This window comes from Hyposmocoma kahamanoa, unplaced genomic scaffold (genome assembly GCF_003589595.1).
Source record: "Hyposmocoma kahamanoa isolate Upper Pololo Valley unplaced genomic scaffold, ASM358959v1 66, whole genome shotgun sequence".
Lineage (NCBI taxonomy): Eukaryota > Metazoa > Arthropoda > Insecta > Lepidoptera > Cosmopterigidae > Hyposmocoma > Hyposmocoma kahamanoa.
This window is the reverse complement of record NW_020653854.1, coordinates 25,850,180-25,871,503: the sequence shown is the minus strand read 5'-3', so window position 1 is coordinate 25,871,503 and position 21,324 is coordinate 25,850,180. Positions and strand designations below refer to the sequence as shown.

The following is a 21,324-nucleotide window of genomic DNA, read 5'->3' as shown; positions in this document are numbered from 1 at the left end:
CATACACAAGCGCTATAAGAATACTATAACATTGGCCAGTGATTACAGAAACAAATGAAGGATACATATGTGAAGAAAATTTATTTAACAACGTTTAATTACAAATACAGCACACTTCAATAAAAAAACACAACACAAACGTTTAAAATTCAGTTGACAAATTCATTTCTTCTTAGCAGTTTTACCTCCCTCTTTGATTTTATAAATTCGATATACACCAAAACCGGCTAACGATATTGCAATATAGATACCGAGTGTAACACCAAATAATTCACTAACAACACCAACAAATAACGGTGCTATAACACCTGATAGTGATCTCAAATTCTCAGCAACATTTAGCGCTGTAGCTTTTTGATTCTCATTCGTCTTACTTAGCACCATTTCTAAAGTAACCAATCTACCCACAGCAATGCTTGCAGCTAGCGGTAGTACAAAAACGACGTATAGTGATATATTTTGGGCTATAGCCATACCTATTAAAGCTACTGTTAATAGTGAAAAGATGTGCTTGGCCCTTTCAGAGAAATCGTTGTCTTCAGCGTACTGACCATTGATGTATTCTATGCAATAGACACAGATGGCACCTGTAGCTGTTAACAGTGAGGTAACATAGCCTATAGCTACCGGGGATGCATCGTAGTTGGACTTCAAATATAAGGTAAAGTTAGAAAAGTATACTGCAGTTGCTAAAGATAATAAAAGTTTTAAAGCAAAGACATCTCCATAGGTTTCCCAGTTCATCTTCTTGAATTGTTCTAGAGATTCGGTGAAGTGGTTGGTTACAGAATTTACGAGCTTTGGTGCTAATTCTTGAATCGATGTATCTTCATTTTTGTTTTCTTTTGTTTCGTTGGTTGGTAATTTTCTTGCTAGTCCTGTAAATAGAGCATAATACAAATTTTCCATGTAGCAAAAATAACTCAAAATAAAACAAAAACCAGGATGATGTACGATTGATTCTACGAAAGCGTTTTAAAGGTGAAGCCAATTCGGGTCAACAAAAAGCCAACAAAAAGGTCATGTAGATTGATCCTTACAAACTATTAAATAAGTAATTAGTTAGTAGCAGTAGACTCCTTGTGAAAGAATTCGTCCAGGGAAGTAGAACCTTACCTATTTCTGCCGCCATGCAGTAATGTGAGCATTACTGCGTTTCGGTTTCGAAGGGTAAGTGCTGGTGAAATTACAGGCACATGGGACTTGTCAACTTATGCCTCAGGGTGTCGTTCGCAGTGGCAGTGCCTCTCAGATCTTTGCGATTTAAAGACCTGAGTGGCACTGCAACTGTTAGGGACAGGCGTGTCGCTTACCACCAAGTACACGACTTGTTGTTCGTCCCGTTACTTAGTATTTTGTGAACTTAAGTGATTTCCCGAATCTCAAAAAAATCCGGGATAAAAAAATGTTGTTGTGGAGGTAGTCCGGACTTTCTATCCCTGTTCTTCGAAGTTTAGGTAAGTATACTATACCTATTCCGATCACTGGTAATTGCTGTTGTAAAATTTTCTCTTCCAAATTTTTTAGGAGATTTGTAACGAATGGCGAATTTTGTGAATAATTTCAATTTAATCAAAACAATGTATTACCTGAATTAATAGCAAAAATGGTCCCAACGAGAACAGCAAGGACAGTGAATCCATTTTCAGGATTCATCTCCATAATGTGACCCCCAACTATGGGTCCTAGTGTCATGCCAGCTTGCTTCCATGTACCAAGCTTCTTGTATAAAGGTGATAGCTCATTTTCATCTTTAATATATCCCGGAGCAAGAGACTTGACCAGTTGTTGAGTATGCTTGAAAATACCTGAAAATTTATTTGAAATATTTAACGGTTTTAATGGCGGGATTGAGGGATTTTGATTTTCCTTCCTTTGTCTGTTTGGCGTAGTAAAGTCAAGAACAAGAAAAAAGAAACAACAAGAAAAAACTCCTGTTCTATTTGATATAATATGCAGCCTAAGCTAGTATATAAAGATTTGCGGGGCATAGCCAGTTTCACTCTTAACAATTACGTTAATAAATTGATTTTCTTGAACGCGACCATAGACAAGAGCGACGGCAGTGAGCGGGCAGCCATTTTGCAATGGCGGCCATCTTTCATCGAGGCTTTTTTCAATGAATGAGTAGCTGTCAACAATAAATTAACTACAGACCGCCTGTCTCTTGAAATCGAATTAAATCATCGTAGAACCATAGTAATTGAATATTGTTCGATGAAATTTAATTAAAGCACTGTTAGATGAAGATTCTCGATCTTATTTCACAAAAGTGTCTTGCACTCGCATGATGGATGGGTTAGAGAAATATCTCTTTTTTTATATACCAGTGTGGTATTACCTTAGCTATTTTTTATATAAATATCAATAGCGATCTATATACCGGGCCTTTATCAAACTCTCCAAATACTTAATTTAGAGATTGAAATAATGAAGTATACATACCCAACAAGGCTCTCAATCCTAGGAACAAAGCAATAGACGATGTCAGTCCTAAGAGTACGTAAGCTGCACCACTGAGCGCTAGAGTGAGCAGCAACGTAGGTTTCCGGCCTTTGAGATCGCTTAGACTACCCTGAAATTTCAATTGAAAAGCACGTTACAGTATAAATATTTTTTATAGAAAAAATGTTAAGCCTAAATATACTCTCTCTACGCAGCTAAATTTAGCGTAGGTAGGTTTTAATTCCAATACTTTTATTCACAAATTTTGCTAAGAAAAATTGATTGAGCAGTGATAGTTTCGTCGATAATCACACTTACAGTCAAAGGTCCTGAAGCAAATTGGAAAGCTGCATAGACCGCTGTCATGAACCCCACCAGCACATAATTGCAGCCCAGGGCCCTTGCCTGCGGCGGCAGCTGGGGTACAATCAGACCTGCTGCGAACAAGTCCTGAAAAAGCATTTAAAAGTCTTTGTAAAATATACGATGTACATATTTAAGTCAAATGTCCTTTCCGTGTAGAATATGTTTTAAATGATGATTTGAACGAAAGTTTTAGGTTAGGTAAATTTAGTTAGTTTGTTAGGTTTGCTACTGGAGCTATAGGCACGCTCACTTCACGTTATGCATTGCACGAGTAGCAGTTGCCACTGCCAAGCCGTTGAATCTAATTTCGGCTTTGGTGGCGGAGCTATCAGCACGCTCACATCCCGCTCCAATTCCAAAATTTACTGGCTACAGTAAACTTACAGTCCCATATCTTTCTACATAAGTTTTGTTTATAGTGACCGTCCTTATTAACCTCTTGTTTATACGGGAAGGGCTCTATAACCTGAACTAGCAAGCCTGCACAGTGACCATATCAGTCAAGTTCTGACACCTGATCAACCCGTTTGCACAGACTACATCCGGTTCTCAAAAGGTTAGTGCCTTGGGTGGGCTGCCCTGGGTGCAAGTAAAGCACCCTCCCTATTTTCCAGATAGGTACCGCAGCTGTGGGCACGCTCACTTCCCGTTGTACATTGCGCAACGAACGGTTGTCGCCGCTAAGCCGTTGACTCTAATGTCCACCACTAAATCTCCTTTTTGGTGGCGGAGCTGTAGGCACGTTCACTTTCCGACGCCGAAGCGTCTTTCTAGTTCTCAGAACCCTACGGGGTTGGAGGGACGGGAGATATCTAGCTCATCCTCTACTAGCTCTCCGGGCTAGTGCCGGTCGCATTACCTTGCGATAATGTCCGGACATAGGTTCTGACTTGACGGGCAACTCAAATAAACCGCGCGTCTCCCCGCCTTAGGCTGTTGTCTAGACGAAGATGAACGCCCCTGCCGCATGCTATAGAGGCACACGAACGTATTCATCCCTACAGCTAACCACAAAACCCGGCAAGTTTATACTCAAGTCCGTGTCCACCAGTGACGCCCGTGAAAGGCTACTGGCGGAGGGCTTTGCCCCGAATGCCCACGGTACCCTGGTCTTACCAGGGAGCCCGTAGTCTCCCCGGAAGTCCCTATCTCTCAGGGCAATAGATGGGGACACCGGCTAAAGTACAAATAAAAGTGAAAATGAATACAAAGGTTGATTTAAACAATGTTTTAGTGTGTTTTAAACATCTGAAAAATCACGCCGCCGCTGCTGCCGGTCGAAGAACCATCAGACGTAACGATTTTACGATCAGAGCATATGTCTATTAACCAAGTTTGACACACGCAAAATAGGCGCTTTGTCGTCGAGTTGCGGATACCAGCCCGTTGCATCAAGTACCAAGTAACCAAATTTGACAAAAAAATTGTTCAATGCAGTGTTAAAAAGTTACATTAAAAAATTGTTTTTGGTTGAAATAAGCCGTTAAATAAGGTTAGGAATTATCACATGCACTTGACATGCAAAAAATACAAGAATAACTGTTGGCCGATAAGATAAGAAAGATGATATTTTACAGTTAAACAATTATATTTCTTTTTTACTTTATCAAGTAACGGGAGGAATACGTCATGCGGCTGGTAACAACACGTCTATCCGTAACAGTTGCAGTGGTACTCAGAGTTTTAAATCGTAAAGAACTGAGAGGCATTGCCACTGCGCCCGTTAACTTGCGACATAAAATTTGCAAGTCCAGTGTCTATAGTTTAATGCCTATAGGAATGGTGGCAGTATTTCCTTGGACGAATTCTTATACAATCAGGTCTACTGCTACTACTTTAAATAATTGATTTTGATAATAATACCTATTCAATCAAAAAAGTTATTTAGATTTGCAACTTTTTTCTTAGTTAAATGTCACTTACAATTACGTAAAAGTTATATACATAGAGTGAATAATACCTCCTACTGAAAGCCCGAATCATTAAAAATAACAGGCAAGAACACAAAAGAAGATGTAACGGTTACAAAATTTTTATTTTAAGTACACTACTCTAGTAAAGTAATTAGGTACTGGTTCACGCATCAAAAGTGTAGAACTAAATACAATAAAATACCCACGGAATTTCAAAGGGAAGTATTATCAGCTCTATTAGCTGAGGCTATATTAACGTCGGTTTGTTTGAAAAAACAAATATACGCGATTTAAATCCGGAAAAATAGTTTCATTTTCTATGTGTAACAATCGCAAAAACCTAAGAGCTCTATTAGCATTACGATTTTGGAATTTAGGTATATATACCCACTCCATCTATTCTGAAATGTCTGATTTTACAGTCCTTCCATTCAATAAATTACTGTATTAAAGACTAAAATACTTACCAAAAACACAATAGCCTCTAAAATAGTCGTTGGTGAATCCATTTCGTTGTAATAAAACTATAATTTCAACACACGTGTCATTAACACGTGTACTAACCTCAATTACTGACACAATTATTAATACATGTGTGCTACCGGTGACACGACACTACAATCGTAAATGATGATTTCGTAGCTGAATCCAAATACATTCGACATATGAATGTACACTCACGGACATATTTAGAGGAGCGCTAAAAAGGTTGAATTATGTACATAGACCAGAAAGTCGATCGCCTTTTGATCTCGGTTAGAAAAGATTTATTTATTAGTGTTAAGACAAACAAAGACCTGAGAAACTTTGTGTAATCAAATATAGTAAATTATATTTGGTTGATACGTTTTAAGTACGTATATTACAATATTTTATAAATTAAATTGAATGATAACCCAAAGTTACCTTGCCCAACGCATTAGCATAGTCGTACAAAAGGGGATATGGTGTTAGAAATCAGAATTCTTAAGTACATCATGCTGCACATTGTCTCTCTTTTTTCAGTTTTCATGCTCTAAAAGTACGTTAATATAGCCTTACATAGCGGGAGTAAAGTGCATCAAATACTATATATATATCTATGTAACTGCCCTCGTAACGAAAAAAGCACAATCATGCGTACTTTATACGACAGTTGTGCCCTTTTTCGTTCCGAGGGCAGTAAAAAGCTAGTTTTTTAATTTACTTCGAGTGACTTAGACAAACTCTTAGACGTTTGACAGCCAATATTTGCTGTTTAAGTTCAATAAAACAACACTTAAAATAATCATGAAAATAAAAATATAATTATAATTTAACGTTGTAATAATTAGTCAATGATAATAAACAACCGTGTAAACTGAGAAGATTCAATAAAAAAGTGCTTGTGCGTGGAGCATTTTCGTTACGAAATTGTACGCTCGGTTTTATTTCCGTGCTTTTTCCACATAGACGGTGGCGCCATACTGTTATGCAGAATTCGGTTTCGAGTTTCTTTTGGAAAATATTTTTCAAATAGTACACAACGTAAATTGGAAAGTGTTCTACAGTAAATTAAAAATAAGGTGCTTTCATGGATAAATTTTGTAACAATAGTTGGGTGGTTTCGACATTAATATTCGACATAACTGGTTGATGACCAATAACATCGCAGTCAGCCCTGACTTGTAAAGAGTCCAAAAAACAAATGTTTACTGGTAATAATACACAAACTTGTATGTAGACACAAAAAGCAAATTGAATTTAAAGCTATTGTTCTGTACTTCCATTAATATCTTAAAATTAACCATAGTGTTGCAAGGGTTTTTAGAAGATAGCGATGCGCGTATTTCAATGTTACTAACACTAATCATTCGAATGGCCAAATCATTCGTCAAAGTCGAATCCAAGTACAATCATTCGACTTGAGTCAAATGATTACCGGATTCGAACGATTACTGAAACCGAATACCCCTGCCATTCGGTTGGGTGCACGAGACGAATGATTATTATATCGAAACCATGTCCATATCAAAATATTCCTGTCCCCGTCACATTTCCGGTATTCAGAACAGCCCCCTATAATTAGAGATTATTATCTTTATTACAATAAATACTGAATATTTGGAATATGCGGAGACCTACACCTACACAGGTCAGTTGTTGGCGCTGTACTATTTGAGCTTTCTAATCTGTGATTTCAGTGCAAACGAGAGTTGATATTTAAAAGTGATATAAGGTCAATTCGCCTGATAAGTTGCCAGGGCTGGATGACCATTTCGACTTTATTTCTGGTTACATACTCGATGGGGCTAGGTGATCGATATGAACGATACTCTTCGTTGTGCTCTATGAAATCTATGGATTAGTAATGAATGGTCATTCATGTCATTCGAATACAAAAATTAGTAGGTTACTAATTTGTCATTAGGATTAGTAAATACTAACGAGTCAAATATTGAAATCATTTGCAAATGCGCATCGCTATTATAAGACAGAGGAAAAAGCATTGTTACCAGCCTAAAACAATATATAAATTCTTCTATTATATTATACTTTTGGCAGAATTATTTATAATTATTAATACAAAGATCGAACACTCAGAAAAAATTCCTTCGATCCGGTCGGATTCGAACCGACGTCTTCCTGCATGCCGTGCCAGACGCTATACCAACTAAGACACGGAACGAACCAACGGACCTCACGAATTTTTCTATGTGCTTGCGTCGTGTCTTTGTACTTGGTCTTTCAACGACTTTTTAGTCGTAGCGTCATCTATGAGAAATCTATGACAGATTTATCACCCAGTTAGTACCTTTACAGCTACAAGTCCTGGCGAGAGATGTCGCTATTCACTGTATTAATGAAATTTTTATTGAATTGATATTCAATCATTTTTTGTGAAATTACTCCACTAGTTTGTTATAATTATTAATACAAAGATCGAACACTCAGAAAAAACACTCAGAATAAATTCCTTCGATCCGGTCGGATTCGAACCGACGTCTTCCTGCATGCCGTGCCAGACGCTATACCAACTAAGCTTAGTTGGTATAGTGCAGTAATTTCACAAAAAATAATTCAATATCAATCCAATAAACATTTTAAATACAGCGAATAGCGAACAAACAGAAAATAATTGAATATAAATTCAATGAAAATTTAAAGAATTATTTATCTTTAAATATTTCTTAAACATATGCGATTTAATGTATCATGTATATTTTCTATCCGTATGTGTGTACCGAACAGAAGCCCTATTATTTTATTTATTTTATTAATTTGATAGTTTTGTATCAATTAGCAGTTAGGTATTATAAACCAAGGTCTATTTTGACGTTAATCACACATACGACCCACTATAATGTTTTTGTTGTAAAACAGATAATGATAGCAACTCACATTAAGTTTCGTGAATATTATCTCTTTCTTTGTTATCAAGTTTGCTCAGATGGTTCATCTAGTGTAAGGTGTTACACTTAATGAATACCTCAGCAGTTACATTTCGTTATAAATAAATGATTTTATGAATATCACACTATTGAAAATGTTTTACAATAAGATTCCAGAGCATATATTAAGTTTATCATTTCCTAAGTTTAAAAACTACATTAAAAATATTTTGATCGAAAAATCATATTACAAAATTGAAGACTACGTGTTAGATAAAGATGTATGGAAAGACGACACGGCTCCAGAATCCACACAAATTTGATTCAGTGTATTCCATAGCATTTAAGTTTATTTGAAAAGAGCAATCCCTAGAGTTTCTTGCTCGTTCTTCTCAGGGAGGCCAGCGTAGTGAACGAGCAGTAGCTTAAATGTGACGTTTTCAAGTGTAAATTTATTTTACCTATGGAATAAATAATCTTTGACTTTGACTTTGACTTTGTTTAGCAAGCTTCTGTAAAGAGTGGTATGTCACAGGTATGATTTTGTTGGTACTTGAAAATTTTGTAGCAGTAGATCGTTTGGTGAGAGTTCGTCCAGGAAGTACTGCCACTATATCTGTTTTTGCCGCCAAGCACTAACGTAACGTGAGCATTACTGCGTTTCGTTTTTGAAGGTTAAGAATTATATAATAAAAGTGAGTGTTGAATTAATAACTTTGGAAAATATATATAGTAAAATTGAGGATACGTTACACTGATTATTATACGGTGTGAACAGGTACTTAACATGTTAAACTAATGAGATTTTCAATATCAACTGAACTAAATAGAACACGTGTACTATACGATATACATTTTTCAAAGGGTTTTAATTTCGTTTGTAAGAAAATAAATTCTGAAATAAAGCCTTGTTGCTCGACACAAGCAAAATGAACGGTATAGGTATAGGGAAAATTGACCAGTAGCCACATGTCCAGTTTTATTAAAAAAAGAAGCAATCATTTTCACGCACGCCACTTTGATTGGTTTCGGCTCATCTCGGAAGACCCATACGCTCGATTGCTGCTTTGCTTTGGGATCGTAACTATAAATCCATGTTTCGTCACCTGTTACTATGTCCCACACCAAATTTGACGCCCCTTCGTTGAGCCTGGTAAGCATGGCATTGCAGCAAGTGACGCGATCCGTTTTTTGAGCCTCAGTCAAATTGTGTGGGATCCACCGAGAGCACAGCTTTTTCACACCCAAATGTTTGTGTAGTATTGATTGTATTTGACTCATGCCTATGCTTAAAGATGCCCGAATCTCATGGTATGTCACATGCCTGTCTGTTTTGATCATACGGCGCACAGCATCGATGTTTTTGTTGTTCACAGCAGTGGGCCACACGACCGCGTTTGAATTCTGCAAACCAGCTTTAAACAGTCGTCTTGCATGGTGCTTCATTGCCAAAAGCAGTTTGAAGCCGAGCGATGCCCCACTGAGCTGTTAAATAACACTTAAGGTCGTAGAAAATCATACTACGAAAATTTTCACGAGTTAAATCCATGGTGACGTAGACAACCAATTTCTAAAATGAGGCCACAATGTAAAAACAAGTGACAGTCAGATGAAACAAACTGTATTCTAGAGCCAAAGAGTTTCATTTTCAAATGTTCTAATTACTTTTTAAATATTGTTTATGTAAGCGGCCAGTTCCGCAAACTTATAGTGCGCCCTATGTATATGCTATACCATACATATTATTATACTATATACACTACACTGTAATAAAGTATCTTAAGCAAATAAAAAAGAAAACAAAAAGCAACTAATGGGCTGTGGTAATTACAATTCTACGTTTCTGCAGTATTAACCAGTAATCGCTTTCCATCTACAGTCTGCTGTTATATTTATAACGTGAAGTCTATGCTGCGTAACTTCACTGCTAAGAAATTTATGTAGAACACGTTAATTATCCCATATTTTTAAAAGAAAAGCACGATAGTAAACAGTAGCTATAATATCTGTCCCACGGTACATAAAATTACCACTCTCGTGGTTACTGGGTCATTTTGCTGCTTTTTAATCACCCGTCACGGGTCGCGGTTTGATTGTCTTCGCCTTATAAACTATGAACTTATCTCTAACAGTACACAGAACTTGGCCCGCGCCCTGCTAATTACTTTTAAACTGGATTTTTTTAATGGACAAATTAGCTGCCAGTCAAAAATTTGTTAATTTTTTGTACCCTTATCATGAAAATGTAACTTATACATCCACTCGTGATCATACTTCTGAAGTGCTTCTATCACATGAAAGTACCACGACTCATTGCTTGATACCACAGACATATGTATATCTAGACACCGCAAGTTCAGCAATTTGTATGAAAACCGAGCGTGACACATTTTTTGTACCCACTATGACGTCACAAGAATTATTTAGTGATGGGAAGCCTCCTTCTGCGCTATATCGATTGATTGAACGCAATACACGTATTCCATTTAATTGCCCGATTCACGAATTCGTTGATTACAAGTAGTTGTGAAATATTGATATAGTAGAAAAATATCAAAATAAGATAGTTATGTTCTTTATTAAAACTTGTTTTTTAAAAAAATTTATTACTTGAAATTTTAACTTTAATCAACTTCAAATATTTAAATTATTGTTCTTGAAATAAAATAAGCTTATTACATAACTGTCTTTTTGTAATAGAAGATCTTATCTATTGACTTAAATAATGAAAACGCTCGTCAATAAATGAACTTGCAACTCCCTGAATTAATTTTACTAGATGGTTTTCTGTTGGTAATTGACCAAAATGAAGAATGGCAAGACGAATGAAAAAATTACTACTGACAAAATATGGTAAAATCTTATTAATCAGAAGAGGTTTAATTAATGACGGTCTCGTGTGAAATTTTAGTGGTTTGTTTATTATTTCTCGGATTTCTAACTCTGCCACTCTGCATATTTGGATAACATCTTAGGTGGGATAAACTAGACCACCTTCGTCCTCGAAAGCAACGAACTCGTACGTATGACCAACTCCAGGTTTTTGTAAAGACAGCGCACTGTTAATTCTTTGCATTATATATTTTTTTGTATTACCCGTACTACATATCCGGCGATGTATGTAATTATTTGCTCACTATATTTGGACATCCGAGGCAACGTGCTGCAAAAATTATCGAAATTACGGATACTACTGATAATAGATAATACAAAACTGAAAAAAAAAAACTAAACCTTACTAAACGTTACAACATAAAAGTTAAAGAATATTTTTATAATATTGCTAAAGTCATAATAATTTTCGTCTCTTTGTTTTCAAAATCGATCAGAATCGAAAACAGTGTTGCCTAACGTATACATCACTAAATATTAAATTTGGCCAAAGGAATGTACACAAATATATTACACCAAGTAAAAGCCGCAATGTATTACAAATCATGAGGCATACACCCGGTTGCATATTTGTTTTCTCGAAATTAATACAAAACCAAAATAATTGTTTTTAAAAAGAAATGATGCATCTTCTGATTACAAAATCACTTGCCCGTGGAAGGATACGTCGCTTTTTACCCGTTTACTCACAGTTATGGTCCTTTTGCAGTTTATAATGGCACAATTGTGCGTTTTTCGCGTTTTCGACTGGTGTTTATCTATGATAACGATCGAGCGTGTTCTGAAGTGTAGCAGCGGCGAGTAAGTGATTTTCACTTACTTTAGGCACGCGAGGTACGTATACTTGAGGCATCTATCTAGATATATGTCTGTGCTTGATACTATTAAATTCGTGACTTTTTTTGTGCGATCGTGAGTCGATATATTGACTGTGAACTGGCAACCGGTACAACTCAATTTTGACAATTTTACAGAATGAAAAAATAATAGTTTGTGTCATTTGTATAGCATCTGGTTAAAAGTTAGTACAAGTTGAATGAAGTCTATTCTGGCGTCAAAATTAAATGTATTTGAGATGGAATTTCTTGCAACGGTGCGGAGTATGAAATATTATAAAATTTTATTAAGAAGTGAAATCTTTAGAAAATTGAGTTAGTACCTGTTGCCAGTTCACAGTCGATATGCACCTTCTTTCATATGAATTAGTAGATTATGAATTGCCTAATACGAGGGACTTCACTTTTTGCCAAGATTTATGCTTCTTCCTCGACGGGTATCCTCACGACATTTTCTTTCACCGTTAGCGAGAGGTGTAGCCATGGTGTAGCTATTAGACATTCACAAATCGATGAGCTATCTCGAAAAGACCTAATTTATCAGCAATATAGTTAAAATAACACTAAAAAGCGTATACCCGCCAATGTTGTCACGTGATTAATTTAATCAGTTAAAATCTCGGAGTCTCAAAAAAAATGGCACATTGAATACAATAAGCAAAAAAAAAATTTTTTTGTTTATTACGTGAAAAAAAACTGACCTCAAAAGTTTGCTTACCGGCTTTTTTCGGTTTCCATAGGATCCCCTCATCAGATTTTGACTTCTTGGTGACAATGGGACTGTTACGGACTCCTTTGTACATTTTATACTTTTTTCTGGTTGTCATGGTGGCGGTGATTTGTTGACTACATGTATTGTGTGAAGTGAAAAGTAGACTTTTGTTTGCGGAAAATAATTAGTAATTTGCGACAGCGAAACGAACCCGGAACAGCATCAGGGTCCACCTCCAGAGTATACCCTTTCAGACAAAAGAAGAATTTTCAAAATCGGTGCACAATTGATGGAGATATTGGTGAATGCACGGACGTGCCTATAAAATTTGAGGATTTCCTTCGATTTTCATGGGATCCCCTGATTAGATTCTGACTTAGTGACAATGGGACCACCATGAGAGTGCATACTTTCAAACAAAAAAGAATTTTCAAAATCGGTCCACAATTGACGGATATATCTGAAAACATATATAATATAACGCACACGCTCTTAAATGCTATGGAATTTGATTCAAAGTGTATTCCATAGCATTATGTTTATTTGAAAAGAGCAATCCCTAGAGTTTCTTGCTCGTTCTTCTCAGATAAGTCAGCGTAGTGAACGAGCAGTAGCTTAAATGTGACGTTTTCAGGTATAAATTTATTTTACCTATGGAATAAATGATTGTTTGACTTTGACTTTGAAAAACACCTGTTACCTTACAGAAAAATGGATAATAAATTTGAGAATCTTTTTATAGCCGTAAGGCTCGTAACCAAATTATATAGTTATGTTTTTGTGTTCTTTTTAAATGAAATCGGTAAATGACATGCAATAGCAATGAAGTGATTTTAATGTTTCATAAATTTACATATTTGTAAATTCCTTATTAGGAATACGATTGTAATAACATTAATTCTAACTAGTAATAAAATAAGTTGCTTATTGCTACTACGCACGAGACCTGTCAAGAGCTTGGCTAATGGCGGCTGCCGAACGAACGTATTTGTTTTTCGGGAAGAATATATTATTTTAGTGTGTGTCTACAGTTTTGTTTAATAAGAACAGTTTTCACACCGAAATGTAGTTAACGTAGAAATTAAAGCCGAGGTACGTACCGATCTTGCGGTATCGAACAGTCGACTTGTTAATTGAAAAACATGGTCTCCCGCTGAGCTATCACCGCTCTCTCTATTCTGCCGTTTCGAAGTACCCGAAAAATTTTTAATCCTTTGTTTTTTTATTATATTAAGTGACGGGACGAACTAGTCATGCGGCTGGTGTTAAGCGACGCGCCTGTTTATAGCAGTTGTAGTGTCACCAGGAGCTTCAAATCGCAAAGAACTGAGGGGCACTGCCAATGGGCCTGCCACCTTGAGACATAGTTTGACAAGTCCCATGTGCCTGTAATTTCACCAGCATACTTCGTTGTAAATGACATTACAAAATAAGCTATTTCCATAAAAAAACAAATAAATCTATTTTTCTTTTTTTTATTGATTGAACAGCCGAAAGTTCGTTGTTGTAATAACATTACAATACATTGTGTTAGATAAAAAGAGACTTACTTATTGTGTTTCAAACCAATCCTTTATTTTTGTGCTCCGCCTTAAAGTCTCCAGAACTTTAGGATCTTCAGAACTCTGGGAGACTTAAAAAAATGATTAAGAAATTTTCTTTATCCACCGATCGACAGCGGCTGACTTAACGGTCTCTCATCCACCCGTTTTTTTTAACTCTTGTTTTCTTATTTTTTTTAAAGTCTCTCATTCGTTCGGAAACTTTACACAAACCGATAACGATACAAAATTAAAATTAAATAATACATTTTAACCATAAATCTAACAATACAAAATTAAAATTAAGTAATACATTTTAATCATAAATCTAACAATTGTACCTACTTGGGAGTTGCCGTGTTTTGGTTTGACGTGATACTTAGAGATATCCCGCCTACTTTACTCGAACACAAAACAAATATTATTAAATAGCCACGGCTTCCTGCCTCAAACAATAATTTTAAGGTAAAATTACGTCATCTTCCTAATAGCATTTAAAATGACGTCCAAGCGCAATTTAATGTGACTCCAGTCGTCTTGTGTGTCCGGAAATGCTCAATAAGCCGTATCTGCCTTAATATTTTATTTCCCCTGGCTTGAAAAGAAAGAGGAAAATAAATTGTTAGTGGTGGAAAGAAAAATCTAACGGAAAATTCTGAGACCGACTCAAAGGGAGAATGGGGCTGGAGGGCAAGGAAGAACCTTGAGATTGAACCTATAATCTCCGGGCCCAATATTGTGGAAGAAACAAAATATGCGAGACTCCACTGGCTCGGACACGTGGAGAGAATGAGAGAAGATCGTGTCGCGAAGAGGGCTTATTTGGGACAACCGAAAGGACGCCGACCTGTTAGACGTCTCAGGTACCGCTTCCGGGCTGGAAGGAGCAGGCTCAGGACCGGGAGGAGTGGTAGAATCTGGTGTCGGAGGCCCAAACCCGCTTTGGGTCACTGCACCACGGACGTAAGTTAAGAAAAAGAAGATTTCTGGTCATTAGTTTATTGTTAGCCTACATTGATAGTTATTGTTCAAGTGATAGACACCTCTATCCTTCCACCTCAGTGACAAAAGACAGCCAAACAAAAGCATTAAACATTATGCATATCTGCTACGTTTACATAATGTGCCAGGGAATGAAACTTAACGATGCGCGACATTGAATGTTACTAATACTAATCATTCATGATCGAATCATTCGCCTAAGTTGAATCCAAGCACAATCATTCCACTCGAGTCGGATGATTACCGACACCGAATACCCCTGTCATTCCCATTCGGTCGGGTGAACGAATCTAATGATTATTATGTCGGAACTACTTGGTACCAATCACCATGTCCGTATCAAAATATCCCTGTCACATTTACGGTATTTACCATATGTCAGAGAGGACTCTATGAAAACAATGGATTAGTAATAAATGGTCATTCAGAACATTCGAATACGAAAATTACTTAATAATTTGTCATGTCACTCGAATGACAGGATTAGTAATTGCTAACGAATCGAATATTGAAATCAGTCGCATTGCATTTAGTACATGCGCTTTATAATTATCAGTCGAATTATGTACATTCGTGCCGGCGGCCGGATGTTACAGGCCCATCTTTTCCATTGTTCACTCTGGACATGTGTACATGGCCCCGCGATACACGAGGCCCCCCTAGTTAAAAATAAAATAAAAAGACTTTATTCTTCAAGAGAAAACACAACAATATTTAAGATAAAACAATGCTTAAATCTATGTCCAAGAAAAGGAAAACGCCTCAGCAATTTGCTGGTTTTCAGGCTTCACCTGGCAAGTTTTCGCCACTGGAGACACCGTAGTGTATAGAGACGGGTATCTTTTCGAATATATATCTAAATAAATAGGAGGGCAACTCACTATATACGTTTACTGCATAAATAACAAACCTTAAAACTTAAAATGACATACGTACCGACCATCGAACATACTGCACTGCAGCAAAGAGTATTTCACTAAGTACGTAGAATACAACAAGCAGAGAATGGAATTTAGAAGAATATAGAGTTAGTACATTTTTAATTCCAATTATAGTCTTATTTTTATTATTTCCAATGACGTAACAGAGCCTACATCACCTTTGCCTACATCAACAGTAAGATGTCTTCTGTAGATTAAGCAGCCATTCCTTGCACTTACAGTTCTCACTGGATTGCCAATCCATAACCGATGAATATATTTCCGAAAATCAAACGATAATTACTGATTATACATATATAATACTTACTTATCAGAATTTTGCTTCAACATCTTCAATTTTTAAGCACTAACCTGCGCAAAGTCAATGGTATAAGAGTTACTTTTCGGGTTATATAATAATTACCTATTCATTTACATAACGTGACTGTAAACAAATAAAAAAAAAAAACAGATGTGTAAATCTTTTAAACACCATATAAAACGGAAGGTGGAAAATGTATGGGCATTTAGTTACTAACATATTGAAAAATTTATGACAATAATTATAATTGAGGGGTAGATAGAAGGAAAAAGAAAGAGGGGAAGGCCGAGAACGAAGTAGTTACAGGGAACAATTAAATAAGGTCGTCAAAGTGAGCAGTTATAAAAAGGTCAAGGATCTGGCTATGAACCCTGGGGAGTGGGGGAGGCTGACAAGAGCCTGACGCCGACAATGGCTTGGCTCTGAAATACGACGATGATGTAATCTCACTGTTTTTGCTTGTTATTAATAAAATAGTCATATCATAGTCACGGGGCCCCACTATCCTAAAGTGCCCTAAGGACGGTTTAAAGACGGCCCTGGTGGGATATACATATATGGGTTGACCATGATGACGACGGTAAATAAATTTTACTAATTCAAACCTGCAAAGGTTTTATAAAGGATAAAAAACGCGATGAAATGGATTTAGTAACAACAACAAAAACCAACGCATTTTTCTGTAATATAAGGTATAATTTGGCTTCAACATGTACAATCAAGATATCCTCATGTAATTTTACTATGTTCTTAAATCCCTTGTCTGCACTATCGTAAAAAGAGCGGAAATACGTATAATGTCTAAATAATTGTAGTGTAACAGCACCTTATGTTTGTCATTAGATAAATGAATTGTGAGAAAGTTTACGTGTTTTATATCTTTTATTATGATATTACTCACTTTAATGGGCAGATAATCGTTGCGATTGTTTCATATTCTCATTTAAAAGAAGCCTGCAACTAGCAGTGGCCTATTATAATTGTATAGATAAAATTTTAGAGCGATCAATCGAGACGTTGACGATTTAAATCTTCATAATTAATATTTTGTGAAAACACCGGTTATATATGTTAGCAAATTCTCAAGTAAAGACTTGGGTAAGTAAGGTAACACTTAAGGCACGAAAGGAAACAGTTTAATACAATTCACTTTCAATCATTTATTTCCTTTTAAGCAAGTAATATACATGATAGTTCGTTACTAAATTACATAATAAAAAGACGACAGTTAGTACATACCTGTATAAATTAACAACTTATATACGGCACCCACAGTATTCACAATATTACCTCTGTCTAGGAAATTCGAACACAGACTGCATAAATCTTCTTTTGTGACCATACCATCAAGCTTCGCCCCACCACCGTTTTGGTAGGTTAACAGACTGCGATTTCATTGGTTAACGCTTTTGGTAGACCGATGCTTGATTGATTGGCATTTCTTTTAGAAAGGGATTTAGATACTTTTAAATATTATTGCTAAACTGACATACAGAAATGATATCAGGCAGGCATTAATTTAGACGTACTTAAAAAATATATATAATTAATATGAAAAACCTTTCAATTATAATAATAAGTCCGAATCGATTACGTTTAAGGTATGACAATAATCGATACAAGTTCTAATTTGTATTCGTTACGCTAACATATAGAAACTGCACAAAACAAGTATAATATTAATAACGTAATAATTATAACGCACACACTCGTAGCCCCATATTAGGGAAACCCTGTGTCGCGAGTGCCATGGAAACACACAAAAACAACCAAACTCTCGAGAGGAATAAATGTAGGCCATATAAATATTTCTCACGGCCCGGGTACCGGACCCCGGACCTCTGCGTGGCAGACCAGCAAGGTAACTGTTCGGCCACGGAAGCAGTATAGTTTCACTGTATCCGGTCAACCATTAGACATACTAATATTGAAGGTATATGTTATACACTCACTCACAGATTATACCAGGTGTAACATGTTTTTTTAATACTATCACATGCGCGTGCACACATGGACTTAATAACTCAGTCAGTAATTTAAAGACCGTGATAGTTATATACATATAAGTCCATTATAATGATAATAATTATAATAATAAAATATCAACTAGATGTCAAAATTATAATAATAATTTGAATATGACTATTAAAAAATTCCTTCGATCCGATTGGATTCGGACAAACGTCTTCCAGCAAACCATGCCAGACGTTACGACAACTAAGCCACGGAACGAATTAGCGGACCTTACGAATTTTTCTATGTGCTTTTTGCAGACATTTGTTTTTGTTTTTTTTAAATTTTATTTGCAATCGGCCGTAAGCCTTAGCGAATCTTTGAAACGAGATTGGACGCTTTTGGTGAAGCGGCCAGCGCCGCACCTCCCAACTATAGAACATGGCCTCGCTTAAGCTGCTTGTCCATAATGGATGGTTTTCCGTTTTTAACCACTTTTTAGAAAAATAGATTTCTCACAGATGTTACACTAACTTAGAAATTAAAAGTCACAGGTACAGGTGGCCAACGGAAATCGTCGGGTTTTAAATTGAGAAACAATCGTTCTTTCAATAAGCCAGCACCGCTTTTAAGCAAAAGTCATTAGCTAAGTGAAATTTCCACCCATTACTTGTTTTGTAAGCCGTAACAGTTCTAACCCCTGTTAAGGTATTATTCGGTCGAACAAGCGATTGGGCATGCTCGCTTTTCAATACTGTCGCGCGTCTTGTCTAATCTTTTATTTTGTAGTCACTTCCTTGCCCTTATCCAAGCGTCTTTCAATGGGCTCTGTTAACTGTATATGCCTATGATTTTACCGAAATGAGCCATTTCGTATAGGGATATTTAAAAACTTTGGAGATATTGCGTTTATCTCGTTTTAAACGGTCACGTTGTTTGGACCTTGACCCCAGCATTATGCTCTAAAATTGGGGTCCTTTGAGATGTGGCTGTACAGACGTATGCTTGGCATATCGTGGGTACAAAAGGTCACCAATGTTGAGGTTCTTCGTCGAATGGGAAAAAAGTTGGAAATACTCAGAATTATAAAGGAAAGGACGCTGCAGTATTTTGGCCACGTAATGAGGGTCAAGAGATACCGGATTCTTCAACTAATAATGCATGGAAAAATACAAAGAAAGCGTAGCCATGGCAGAAGGAAAACCTCGTGGTTGAAGAATCTGAGAGACTGGTTCCACCTTAGCACACGTTCCCTCTTTCGTGCGGCAGCTTCAAAAATGAGAACCGCCATGATGGTCGCTGATATTCGTAGAGGAGCGGCACACTAAGTAGAAGAAAAGAAAGTATCTCAAGTATAGCTTAAACCTTTTAGTAGCAGTAGAGCTACTTGTGAACGAGTTTGTCCATGGAAGTACTGCCACCTTACCTGTTTCTATTTCTGCCGCCAAGCAGTAATGTCAGCATTACTGTGATTTCCTTTTTAAGGGTAAGGGTGCTGGTGAAATTACGGACGCATGAGTCTTCAGATCTTTGCGATTTAAAGTTCTGAGGACACTGCAATTGTTATGGATACCACCCCCTGTTCGCTCTGCATCTTCAGAAAAATTCGTGAGGTCCGTTGATTTCGTCCGTAGCGTAGTTGACATAGCGGTTTGCTAGGAGACGTTTCGAATCCAGGAACAAAGTGAATTTTTTCTAATTGTTCGATCTTTGTTGTTTGATAAATTACAAACTAGTGGAGTAATTTCACCTTAAAATAATTGAATATCATGATAATGAAACCTCTTGACATTCAATGATACTCAATTACTAAACATTTTTTACACTTTGAACAGTCGTGAGACGTGGATTAATGCTCTACTTTTTAGGGAAGTTCCACATAGACCTCGCCAATTCGTGGCATGTACGCAAATCGCTAGTGGCATGTACGTGGGCAAAGGATTCCTTCTCTCAGCATAGTAAACAGGTTCGTAAAGATAATCACCAGTACTAAGACACGATGTTAGTCAAAACACTCAAGCCATTAAATCTATGAGCTGTATTTTAATTAACTAATTAACATACAGAGCTTATTACGGGGTAATTGTTCATGTTAATTTCTTGCATTAATTCCGTGGGTGGCTTTGTGACTGTCTTAAGTTCGATAGTTGGGGTCACGGAGGTCATATCGTTAGTGAAAATGTTTTAAGTTATGTAAAAACTTACTTAAGGCGGAGAATTTCAACGCGAGCATAAATTTTAGGAGGTGAGGTGTGGGGTCGCCTCTCGCGTACCGCAATCTGTGCGATGTAAATTAATTTGATATTTGGCCGATGGCGTCTGATGAGGCAGGGAGGGGGCTTCGCGTAATTAAATACAAGGCGCGGACCACATGAATTTTATTGTAGAAATAAAGAAACAGTACAGGAAGGGAAAACAGAATAGATAAAGTAAAGGCGTAAAGGCTGTAACAAAACACTGATATAAAAACAGGTACAATGGTAAAAACACTCCCCATTTAAATTATAAATAGGTTATCGTAAAAAGGAACTTACACCAAAAGGGCCTGTAATTTCTAGATATACTATGCTTTATAAGCAGTCCGGTTACATGATTTTCAATTGTACTACAAATATAATACTTGACAAGCAGTTATGTTATATAATTTAAGTGGTCAGAATATTACGTGAAGTCGAGAACGTGTGCTCGCTTCGGAAATTTAGAAGAGAGCGGAATTTAGGGATCGAAAGTAGAAAAATAAGTGACGAAGAAGAACAAGAAATTTAAGAACGATTCAAAATTTCATAATAGGTGGCCAGGAATCAGAGAAAAGGGTGGTAAAAAGGTGGGATAACGATGACAAAGATCGCATGGTCACACGTTAAACCGATGCGCAATTTATACATTTCGGGATAAGTGTGAATTTAATAATAATAGGGTTTCAGTTGAAAACCAAAATTTAGCAGGTTCTCTGTAGCACTTAAAGAGACATATCTCCATATAAAAAGTATGTACAAACTTAGATATTTTATTGGACGTCGGGTTCGAGCTAAAAAGTGACCGCACCTGTAGGGCGTTAAAATCGCATACAGA

At 36.6% G+C, this 21,324-nt stretch overlaps 2 protein-coding genes across 2 annotated transcripts in view; one reads left to right on the top strand and one right to left on the bottom strand.

Moving 5' to 3' along the window:
* Positions 1–21,324, top strand: part of LOC113231979 — a 276,226-nt gene that overhangs the window by 87,227 nt on the left and 167,675 nt on the right. The gene's annotated exons all lie outside the window — the stretch shown is intronic.
* LOC113231980 (major facilitator superfamily domain-containing protein 9-like) lies at positions 113–5,440 on the bottom strand. Its single transcript, XM_026466587.1, has 5 exons — positions 5,192–5,440; positions 2,764–2,895; positions 2,446–2,575; positions 1,590–1,808; positions 113–878 (listed from the first exon to the last, which is right to left on the bottom strand). The coding sequence occupies exons 1-5, from the start codon at positions 5,231–5,233 to the stop codon at positions 163–165; spliced, it is 1,239 nt and encodes a 412-aa protein (XP_026322372.1). The 5' UTR covers positions 5,234–5,440; the 3' UTR covers positions 113–162.